The sequence below is a fragment of the Microtus ochrogaster genome, linkage group LG8 (assembly GCF_000317375.1).
Source record: "Microtus ochrogaster isolate Prairie Vole_2 linkage group LG8, MicOch1.0, whole genome shotgun sequence".
NCBI lineage: Eukaryota > Metazoa > Chordata > Mammalia > Rodentia > Cricetidae > Microtus > Microtus ochrogaster.
In genome coordinates this window covers 22,147,551-22,158,333 of record NC_022033.1, presented here as the reverse complement: position 1 = coordinate 22,158,333, position 10,783 = coordinate 22,147,551, and the positions used below count along the sequence as shown (strand labels likewise).

Here is a 10,783-nt window from a genome sequence, read left to right as displayed (position 1 = left end):
AAGAAATCATGTATAAGCCCTGTATCAGTTCAGTTTGGGGCTGCGGTTTTCCACCCTGGCAGAGGCAGCCACTCTCCTGGATTCCTCCAATGGAATAAATCTCTTGATAAGGCTTGTGGTAACAACTTTCCCCAAGCAGAACAAAGATGTAGCAGCTCTTGCATCTGGAGCAGAGCAGAACTGATACATTTCTGCCATGAAATTCCCTTAGCATGCAGAGCTCTAACAACTTTCACTGGAGCAGAGCAGAGCTGTAACGCTTCGGCTGGGGAAACTTTCTCTTGCTGGAGCAGAATTGTTGTACTGCCGGGAAGAATTGTTATACTCGGGGGAAGCTGAGAGAACAGAGCAGAACTGTGACAACCCAGCTGGAGCAGAGTTGTTACACTTGCATTAGGGAAACCTTTCCTGGAGCCAGGATTGTAAAACTTGATTGGGGAAACCGTCTCCCACTGGGACAGAGCTGTAGGTAATCCTTGGCTTCAGACTGCCAGGATAACTTTCCCTTCTGAGCTGTAACACTTGCAGGTAACCCTTTGCTTCCAACTGCCAGGATACCTTTCCATCCAGGGCTGTAATATTTCCATCACAGAGAGAACTTGCCTCATAAAAAAAAAAATCCAGAATCAGGATGGGTATATGACTCAGCAATAGAATACATATTTAGCATGAATGAGGCTGAGTTTAATGTCCAGCACTACATGCATGTAATATGGTCGTATACACTAGCATCCGGCATCTGACCTCTTCTCCCATCTTCCTGCAGGATCACTAGGCTAAGTGGTCATCATTTCCCGCTCAGGCCGTCACTTCCTCACTGCACGGCTGCTGTTCTCACCCTCACGCCACAGAACATTCTCAGAAGCACCCAGAATGTTGTCAACCATTTTCCATCTATTTTGTTCTACTGCAGCTGCTTCTCATCTAAGGGCAAAACACCAAACTCTAAAAATGGCCTAAAAGGTTCGGCACACCTGGTCCATTATCTCCATCCTCATTAAACACGCCTTGCCCAGTGAAGGACAACCCAACTCACATTGGCCTCTTTGCTCCTCCATAAATTACAAAGAATAACACATCTTTGTGCACACAGATAAGCTCTGAGGAAGCCAGGGAAAGTCAAACACATCGCTTATCTCTTCAGTGGAATGAGATTCTCAGCTGTAGTTTACAATCTGGTGATCCCTTGCTGTCTGATGTGCCAGGCTCTGTCTGTATCTCCCGGAATTTATATTTTATTTATCCCAGCCCTTTCCCCACTAAGACCTTGAGCATTGCTTGTAAGCCTTACCCACCCTCATGAAAGATGTTACTTGTACTTTACAATAGCCTAAGTCACTTCTGTGTTATCTTAGGACCAGACCAATCCTGATACCCACAGGCATGTTTATCCCAGTCAATCTCCTTAGATCCAAAATCTTGGGCACTCTCTCTGAGCCAACAGTACCCATCTTTATGAAAGAGGCCAGATGTACTTTGTAAACAATCTCAATGTAAACATGCCTTTTTAAAAATTTTCTTTTTCCAATTTTAAATTTATTTTATGAACATTAGTGTTTTGCCTGCATGTATATTTTTGTGTGGGAGTGTTGGGTCCCATGAAACTGGCATTACAGACAGTTGTGAGCTGCCATATGGGTGCTGGAAATTGAAAAGCAGTCAGTGCTCTTAAACTCAAAACCATCTCTCCAACCCCCTCCCCCCACACACACACTTTTTTTTTTCAAGACAGGATTTCTCTGTATAGCCCTGGCTTTCCTGAAATTAGCACTGAAGTCTAGGCTGGCTTTGAACTCACAGAGATCTCCTGTTTCTGCCTCCCAAGTGCTGGGATTACAGGCGTGCACCACCACTGTCCAGCTTAGGTTGGGTAAGTTTATCTGGAATGACCTGCTAGAATTGTGGGTAGCACGGTCTCGTGGGCTGAGGTCCTGGGTTGAATAAAATGGAGAAGGGGAGCTGAGCCCCACGCATTTGTCACCCCTGCTTCCTGACTGTAGATGCTGTGTGGTCACCTGTGTCCTGCTCTTGCTAGAATGCCTTCCCTGCTGCAAGGAATTATACCCCCAAAACTGTACCCCCAAAATAAATTCTTCTTTATGTCATTTTGGAGAAATATTTTTTCACAGCAATGAGAAAAGTCACAGACACTGGACTAAGATCTGTGACTGAACATGTTTTTTTCCTCTTGTACATCTAGCCATGCTCTGCAAATACCAACTGTGAACGCTTGGCTGTTTAAGTTTTTTTTTCTATAGACAATGACCGCGTGTACGTAACACTGGTCTCAAACTGAGGCTGACCTTGAACTTCTGATCCTCCTACCTCTCCCTCCCAAGTGCTGGGGTTACAAACATGCACCACCATGCCTGGTTTCTGCAGTGCTGGGGATTGAACCTGGGGTTCTGTGCATGCCGGGCAGGTGAGCTGCATGCCCAGCCTCCTTTGAATCCGTTTACCTCGTTTCCATTGCACGGTTCCGTTCCTCTCCTATCTCCTAAACTATTACAACGCCTTCTTTAGCAATCCTGTCTTCTCTCACACCATCTCTCTCCCATTCATCCTTTCTAAAGTTATAAATTAGAATTTCAAGACCTTCAGTGGCTCCCTCCTGTCACCCAGAGAAGAAACCATGGTCACTGCCATGGCATAGCAAGTGCCAGAAGTGTTTGCTGAATGAAAACTCTTGAGAAAAGTGTCAGATAGGGGCTCAAGCATCTGGGGCAAGTTATCAGATTCCTAGCAGTGTGGGTGAAAGGTGAAAACGACTAGAACTTGTTCATGTGGTTAGAGCAACAACTAGTCAAACTGGGAATGGACTAGTTAAGAATGAGGAGAGTTGGATGACAGCAGAACTAGTTAATTCAGGAGGTGAAGGAAGATTAAATCAGCATCACAGAGGCGCAACTGGGGAAGCAATGAGTCAGGAAGGACCAACAAATGGGCGCAGAAGCTGGCCAGGTATAGGCTGGATGGATGAGGGTAAGGTTTTCCCTTCTCAGGATATAGGAGAGGAGAGGAGCCTTCTAAGCCTGTAGGAGCCCAACACCCCGTGATCTCTATCACGCTCCATTGATACGGACACTTCTCGTTCTCTTTCATATGTAGGTGCTGGGTAAATGCAGCTTGGTCTAGACAGCCACCTTGAGTCTCTTGCCCATCCCGAGACTGGCCAGGGATTGGCAGCCCCCGGGACTGACTCAGCTCAGCTCACCTGCTCCCAGCCACCAGCTCTTCCAGAGTCTGCTTGAGTCGTGTGCAGGCACCCAGCCTGGACCTGCGCTGCATCTTCTCAGCCTCCCGCAGGCCCTGGTCCTGTGGGGGTTCCAGCAGAAGTCAGTCTTGGGGGCCCCTGGCCCATACCCCACTCATTCATACCACTGGTCGGTTTCTCTAGCCCTTCTTTCTCCACTCCCGTCCATCACTCCACCCACCCCTCTCCAATTTTGTTCCCCTCAGTTTGCCTAGAAACTCTGAGCCTTGTCCACCCATTTCCTGGTCCTACACCAACAAGGTGTGAGCTCCACCCCGTTCGTGTCTATTTTGGAGCCTTCCAAAGCTGAGTCTTGGGTGCCGTGTGGTTAGGCCTTTCCCTTCGGGGGCCACCTTGCTCTCACCAGCCTCTCCGCTACTTTGCGCACACTATTGCTGCAATGCAGGCGCCAAGTGTAATCCTCCCAGCGGCTCCATACATGCAGACAAGGCTTTCGGTGACGCAGAGGCAAGCAGAGGTATGGGCTGGGCCAAACAGAGAGAAGGGAGGGGTTTGGGGGCATCCTGAGTGCTTGGAGGCTAGTCTATACCCTCTGACAAGTCACTCGGATCACTCACCCATTGCCATCCACAGGCTCAGGCCACTGAGCAGGTGTCCCCAGCAGCTCTTCCTCCTCCTGCCCTGACCCTCTGTCCTCAGATCCCAGGAGAGGTTGAGCTTCCAGTGTGCTATCTTGAGTTTCGACAGTCCTTTGGCCCAATTGCTCCTCTCTGCGTCCTGCATGACCTGGCCCCACAGAGGATCAAAGGTCAGAACTGAGGGTTAGATGCATTTCTCCTCCGCAGCCTCTCCCACCGTAAGAGAACCCACCACTATCCCTGAAGCTGACCATTCCTCCTGTAGTCTAAAGTCTGAAACAAGAGGGCCCACTCTCAATCCCATGACCGTCAGTGCCCATCTAGGTCACACACCAATGGAAATCTCCAAGCTGATGGGCTGCTTGGCCAGCGAAGGATCAATCATGGTGGCCTCAAAGACCACCGCAAAGAGTAGGAAATCTTCACAGGATGCCAGGGCATTCTAGGAACGAGAATTAGATCAGCTACCGCCCTCCCAAGGAGCAGTCGGCTCTTCACAATGCCCAAAGAAAGATTCCGACTAAGGTCCCGGGGGCTCTGGGAGTGTCGTACCTCCCCCTTGGCCCCTGGTAGCTCCCCCATACATTGGTCCAAGGGACTGATTCTCCCTGGCCCACTCCCTCTATATACGCCATGTATCACATCAGCACACACGTGCACATACACTAAATTCATATCCACATTCCCAAACTGGAAACAGCAACATGATGTGTCTAATGCTCAGAAGGGGATTTACTGGCCCAGAGCTGAGGGTCACCACCAACAACCCCCACCTCTGGCAGAGGCAGCAACTCCTCCACCTCCACCTCCATTGCACTGGGAATCTCAGGTGCATCCCCACTGGCGCTGGCATCCACAGGCTGCAGAACGGCAGCCGGTGTCTGATCCTGCTTGGTTTTCTTTTTTTTCTTCTTTCCAGCGAGTCGGGATAATCTGGACCCCTGTGTAGTCTGGGGGGACTTAGGTTCAACTCTGCCTTCCAACACCTCCATGGACACAGCTACCAGAAGTCGGCCCCGGAACCAAATGCCTTCCCCAGTGCCTTCGTTGAGACTTTGAAGACCATCCCGGAGCCTGCCACTGGGGAGCGAGCCATAGAGGGGCACCCAGGCTGGGCCGAAAGTGGGCTTAAACCCCGCTGTGGAGGACAAGAATAGGTTTTGCAGGGGAGAACAGGGTAAATGAAGACTGCTCTGGACTGTATACCTTTGTATCCTCCAGGTGGGGGGGGGGCGGGGGGAGAAGGGCACGGACCTGTGACAAACAGTAGCAGACCGAGGACCTCTCTGGGCTTTAGGGAGAGCTGAGGCTGGGGCGGAACTACTGATGTGGTTAATTGGGGTGCTGGTTGGTGGATATTGAAGCCTCAGATTTCAGAGTGGTCCTTACACAGCAAGGCTTGACTGGAGCAGCCACTGCGTTTAAGCTTGTAAAACCAGGGGCGGGGTCATGGTCGGAAGGAGGAGCCTGGCTTAGAACAGTTCCTTCTGGGGAATAGAAGGTTATGCCTAGGGGGCCTGTGTTCTAAGGATGGTCTTTGTTCTAAGGGGCTGATGTGAGCTAGGGCAGACGGTGCCCCACACGGGCCAGTCATGCTCACCCGCACGACCAGAGTTGGAGATCTGCCTCAGATCCAGCACGTGCGTGGCGAGTGCCACATCCAGGAGCGGCGCGTCGTCACGCAGCTGCAGGCGAAGGCCGCGAGTTAGGGGCGGGAAGAGTTCCATAAAGCTCAACTGCTCGTTCCACTCGGGCGCCGCCTCCTCTCCACGCACCGAAGTCTCACCCTGAAGGAAAGTCGGGTGGAAGGGGTCAGTGAGGGTCCCAGAAGATGGTTCTGTAATGACCTGAGTTTGGTCCCCAGGTCCTACACGGTTGACCCTGCAGGTTGTCCTCTGATCTCCATAAGTGTGCACGGCACTCAGCGCACCCACACACATACACAGAACAAATTATAAAGGCTGGAGAGATGGCTCGGTGGTTAGTTAAGAGTGACTGCTTTAGCCGGGCGGTGGTGGCGCACGCCTTTAATCCCAGCACTGGGGAGGCAGAGGCAGGTGGATCTCTGAGTTCGAGACCAGCCTGGTCTACAAGAGCTAGTTTCCAGGACAGGCTCCAAAACCACAGAGAAACCCTGTCTCGAAAAACCAAAAAAAAAAAAAGAGTGACTGCTTTTCCAGGGAGCAGTTTTTTTGTTTGTTTGTTTTTTGGCTCCTAGTCCGCACATGGAGCAGTTCACAAGCATCTGTGACTCCAGCTGCAGGGGTCTGACACCCTCTTCAGGTCTTGGTGGGCACCTGTACTCAGTGCACAGAACACCACACAGATAGTCCTGCATGCACATAACTAAGAATAAAAATAGCCAGGCGCTGTAGCACAAGCCTGTAATCCTACCAAGTGGATCTCTGAATTCCAGGCCAGGTAGGGCTACATAGCAAAACCATGTCTCAAAATGAGTAAATAAAGATATCTTTTCTTTTTTCTTTCTTTTTCTCTTTCTTATTCTTTCAAAACAGGGTTTCTCTATAGCTTTGGTGCCTATCCTGAAACTAGCCTTTAGACCAGGCTGGCCGCAAACTCACAGAGATTGGCTTGTCTCTGCCTCCCAAGTGCTGGGATTAAAGGCGTGCGCCACCACCGCCCAGCAAATGAAAATATCTTTAACAAATAATTTTTTTAAAAAAACTCGAGGTGTGGCATAGGTGGACAGGAGTCACTTACCTGCTGTCCCAGGAAGCTCACCCGCACATAGGGGTCCAGGAGGACGTGCTGGTCATGCAGGGCGCGGGCCAGACTGCCTAGCAGCCCCATGCGCACTGTGGGAAGACCCTCTGCACGATACATGCGTACCCGCAGGCGAGCCCATGGCCTCTCAGCCTGCACTCCACGGGGCAGGAGTAGATTCCTAGGAAGAGCCCACGCTGAGGAGTAAAGCTGGAGCCTGAGCCCCTTTGATCCTCTGACCCTACCCCCAGGCCAGGCCTCCTCCGGTTCTCCATTCCCATGGCACCCCAGCTCACTTCTCAATATCTGAACTGGTCCCCGGGCATGGAGGTGGCAGTGGAAGGGGAAGGTCCCCACGTGCCCTCACAGACAAGGTGATCTTGACGAAGCCCTTGGTCCCCGAGCGGATGTCACGGGGGTCATGCAGAGGAGCCCACTTTTGATGGAAGTGCCCCTCTAAGGACAGAGGGATAGAACGAGGAGTGAGTCCCATTGGACATTGGACAATGGCTGGGGTTTGGGTCGAAGCAGCCTGTCCCCATAGAGAGAATAGCCCGAGTATGTGAAAAGCCAGTCTTTACAAGAGGTGGCTGTTCTCAGAAGTTAGTGCACTAGCGACAGCACGGGTGAGTGACCAGAGTTCAGTTTCTGGAGTCTTCGTGCGTGTGAATGAGTTTGAGTGAGAGGAGGGTTCAGTACCTGGCTGGTCCAAGGCCACGCCCAGATCCATCCTGAAGGTGCCTATCCTGGTGGCCATAAATGGGAGGGTCTGTGAGTGGAAAGCCTGGGGAGAGACGAGTTAGTCCTGCGGCTTTGGCCACTCACTCCCTGCCCCTTCGTTGAGTCCCGCTCTATAGCCCTGGCAGGGCCTTGAACTCCTGGCGCTCTTTCTGCCTCAGCCACCTACACTCAGCTGGGCATCGCCCCTTTCTAGACACAGTCCTCTTTCCCACTCACAGTGATCTCCAGCAGCAAGTCTTGTAGGTGGAGCCGAGTCTTGTGAAATTCGAACAAGAAGTACTGGGTTGAGTGAGAAAAGAGAAGGGAGGGAAGGTTAGGTGGAGGGGCTCATTCAGCTGGCCCCGAAATCGTGCAAAGAAATGCGGGTCCCTTTCCTAAAAGGTGCCTGCACACTCTTCAGTCACAGAACCGCGCGTCTTTGCACCCAGGCCCCGCCCTCTCCAGGGACGAGGTTTGTCTGGAATTCCCCCCCCCCCCCAATTATCTCAGGCTCGCTCTCTTCCTTGATCGTGCTCACCTCGTTGTAGAAGGGGCAATTGGTTCCACGCTGTGTTGTGGTCACGCGGCGCTGATCCCCCACGCGCACAGCCACGTAGGGGTTAATATTGACTCCCACCAGTTTCTGGGCCTCAAGTACGGTGACCCCGACCTAGGTAAGGAATGCAAAAGAGGTAGGAGAGTGAGACCTGCCTGGATAAGGGGAGAACCCTGGGAGGTTCCACGAGGCTTAGAATATGGCACAAGAGCCATACCTGGAAGTCCTGGGCTCTGCACACCTGGAAGGGATCCCCACGGGGCAGGCCCAGGGTGCGGCTGTAGAGAAGCATAGGGTCGCCGTTACTTCACCTTCCTCACCCGCCCACACACCAGTTGCCTGCTGCTGGCATGCGGTCTCTGCACCATGAGCTTTTGGAGTCTAAGTTTAAGATGACTGTGCTCTACCTTCATCTCGGGCCTACATTCAGAGTTTGACTCAGTCTAGGAGCTCTGAACCCGTTTGCTTGCTCAGACAAAGTTGGTTGAGATCTGCTAGGTGCCAGCACTGTTCTAAGAGATCTCACACTGACAAAACCTATCCTAATCAAATTTCTTTACAAACTGGTGTGAGCCACTATAACTGACTTTGATTATGACCGTGTCTGGGCCTATAAGGGAATGACCCTTGATGCCAGAGTATCCACCTTTCCCCCATTCCCCGGTGTGGATGGGCGTGGCCTTACGTGTGTGAGGAAGACTGACTCACTGACAGGGCGTGAGAACACTTTACCTTTTGAGGGGGCTGAACACCACTCCAGAAATCTCCACGTCAGGCTCGTCCTCCCCCTCCAGCTCCAGCTCCAGCTCCAGCTCATTCTCTCCGTCATCCTGTGTTCCTAGGCTTCGAGCTAGCTTCCGGCCCAGAGCCACTGCTCGACGCTCCAGCCGGGCATCCCCGGGCCTGATGGGAAAAGCCCTCAAAGGTCATGCCTAGCCTGTCACCTGTTGTTGGGCCTCCCTTGTTTCTGCTTATTTTAGGATTGACCTTTGACCTTCAGATTGACCACCCACACACACTTATTCTGGGACTAATTCTTTTCTTTCCTTTTCTTTTCTTTGAGACAGGATTTCTTTGTGTAACAGCCCTGGCAGTTTTAGGACTCCCTTTGTAGACCAGGCTGGCCTTGAACTCACAGAGATCCACCTGGGACTAAAGGTATATGCTATCACATCATTCTAATTTCAGAACCTAAACCTACTGCAAGGATTGACCTCTGACCTTATAATTAAATCTCAGACCCTGGAACTGACTCCATGACACTGGTTCTTAACCCCCGGACTGACCCCTGTGGCTCGCAGTCAGCTCCCACATACTTACCCCAACTCCTGGAAGCCCACATTGGGGATGATCAGTTCTGAGCTGGGAGGGTAAACAGAGAGGGTGAGACCTGACTGTGAGAACCCGCTCAGGGTCACAGTGCCCAGCAGACCCAGAGTAGAGGTGAATGCTCCTTTTTCTCTTCAGGGCCAGTTGCTTAAGTTTCTAGAAGATTACCTGTCTCGAATGGGTGTTCCGAAGTCCTCCTCTGCCCAGGTTCCAGCCGCTCCCTCAGGGGGCTGATACTTTAAGTCAAGCTCCACCTGGATCTGAAAGAGATAGGGTGTCCATGGGTCCCCTCAAACTGACATGGGGCTAAGAGAGTACCAGGACAATGCCTTACTCGCCCTCTGCAGAGACCCTTTGGGCAATGTCTGTAGTAATGTGTTCCTCTCTGACTATCGATAATGTCAGCATTCCCAATCTTCTGCATCTGGTAGCTGCTAGAAGAGGTAGAGTCGGTTTTAATGACATGACCCCTGGTAGGTCAGCTACACGCCAAGGCAGGCCCCGCTCCTAAGAGTAGTTGGGCAACGCAAACTGAACTATTGTCAGGGGATGAAAAAAAGAAAAAGAGGGGGCTGGAGAGATGGCTCGGCGGTTAAGAGCACTGGCTTCCCTTCCAGAGGTCCTGAGTTCAACTCCCAGCAACCACATGGTGGCTCACAGCCATCTATAATGAGATCTGGTGCCCTCTTCTGGCCTGCAGGCATACATGGAGGCAGAACACTGTATACATAAGAAACAAATAAATTTTTTAAAAAAAATTGAAACCCTGTCTCAAAAAAAAAAACCAAAAAAAATTAAAAAAAAGAAAAAAAGGAAAAGAAAACTCACAGTGGGATGGGAAAGGGGGTGAGGGTGGACAGGAGACATACGAGAAGAGCTGGGAATGAATATGATTAAAATACAATGTATTAAGTTCTCATAGAATTAATAAAGAATATTATTTTTAAAGTATCCACAACCTTCTTGAGAACTAAGGGCAACGGTCAGGGGAGATGGCTTAGTAGTTCAAGGATGCTTGCTGGCAACCTGAGTTTGATGACCAGCACCTACCTGGGGAGGAGGAGAACCGACTCCTAGAAGGTGTCTTTTAACTTCTACACATACGCTCACTCACATGTAAAAAAAATAATGTTTGATTGGGTGGTGGTGGCACACACCTTTAATCCCAGCACTCAAGAAGCAGAGGCAGTTGGATCCCTGGGTTCAGAGGCCAGCCTAGTCTACAGAGTGAGTTCCAGGACAACTAGGCTACACAGAGAAACCCTGTCTCAGAAAACCAAAATAACTAACTAAATAAATAATTTTTTTAAATTTTTTATTTTTTTAAAAATAAATGTTTAAGGGACTAGAGAGATGGTTCATCTGTTAAAAGCACTGGTCTAGGTTCAATTCCCAGGACAAACATGGTGACTCACAAGCCTCTATAATGGGATCTGATTTTCTCTTCTGGCATGCAGGTATACATGTAGACAGGGCACTCATATACATGAAGTACATGAATAAATTAATCTTAAAAATAATGCTTAAAATAATTTTTTGAGACAACGTTTTAGTGTGGTCTGGAAGTCACTATGTAAACCAAGCTGGCCTGGAGCTCAGAGA

The 10,783-nt window shown here is 50.5% G+C and overlaps 1 protein-coding gene across 1 annotated transcript in view; it reads right to left on the bottom strand.

Annotated features, from left to right (window-relative positions):
* Positions 1 to 10,783, bottom strand: part of LOC102001491 (fer-1-like protein 4) — a 35,496-nt gene that overhangs the window by 21,478 nt on the left and 3,235 nt on the right. The window contains exons 5-19 of the mRNA XM_005363153.1: positions 9,350 to 9,441; positions 9,173 to 9,214; positions 8,585 to 8,755; positions 8,070 to 8,130; positions 7,835 to 7,966; positions 7,534 to 7,596; positions 7,276 to 7,360; positions 6,873 to 7,032; positions 6,574 to 6,757; positions 5,453 to 5,639; positions 4,626 to 4,990; positions 4,186 to 4,294; positions 3,832 to 4,000; positions 3,618 to 3,738; positions 3,215 to 3,315 (exon numbers count right to left, since the gene is read on the bottom strand). Of these exons, the coding sequence (XP_005363210.1) occupies positions 3,215 to 3,315; positions 3,618 to 3,738; positions 3,832 to 4,000; positions 4,186 to 4,294; positions 4,626 to 4,990; positions 5,453 to 5,639; positions 6,574 to 6,757; positions 6,873 to 7,032; positions 7,276 to 7,360; positions 7,534 to 7,596; positions 7,835 to 7,966; positions 8,070 to 8,130; positions 8,585 to 8,755; positions 9,173 to 9,214; positions 9,350 to 9,441 (2,042 nt within the window). The remainder of the gene's footprint in view (positions 1 to 3,214; positions 3,316 to 3,617; positions 3,739 to 3,831; positions 4,001 to 4,185; positions 4,295 to 4,625; positions 4,991 to 5,452; positions 5,640 to 6,573; positions 6,758 to 6,872; positions 7,033 to 7,275; positions 7,361 to 7,533; positions 7,597 to 7,834; positions 7,967 to 8,069; positions 8,131 to 8,584; positions 8,756 to 9,172; positions 9,215 to 9,349; positions 9,442 to 10,783) is intronic.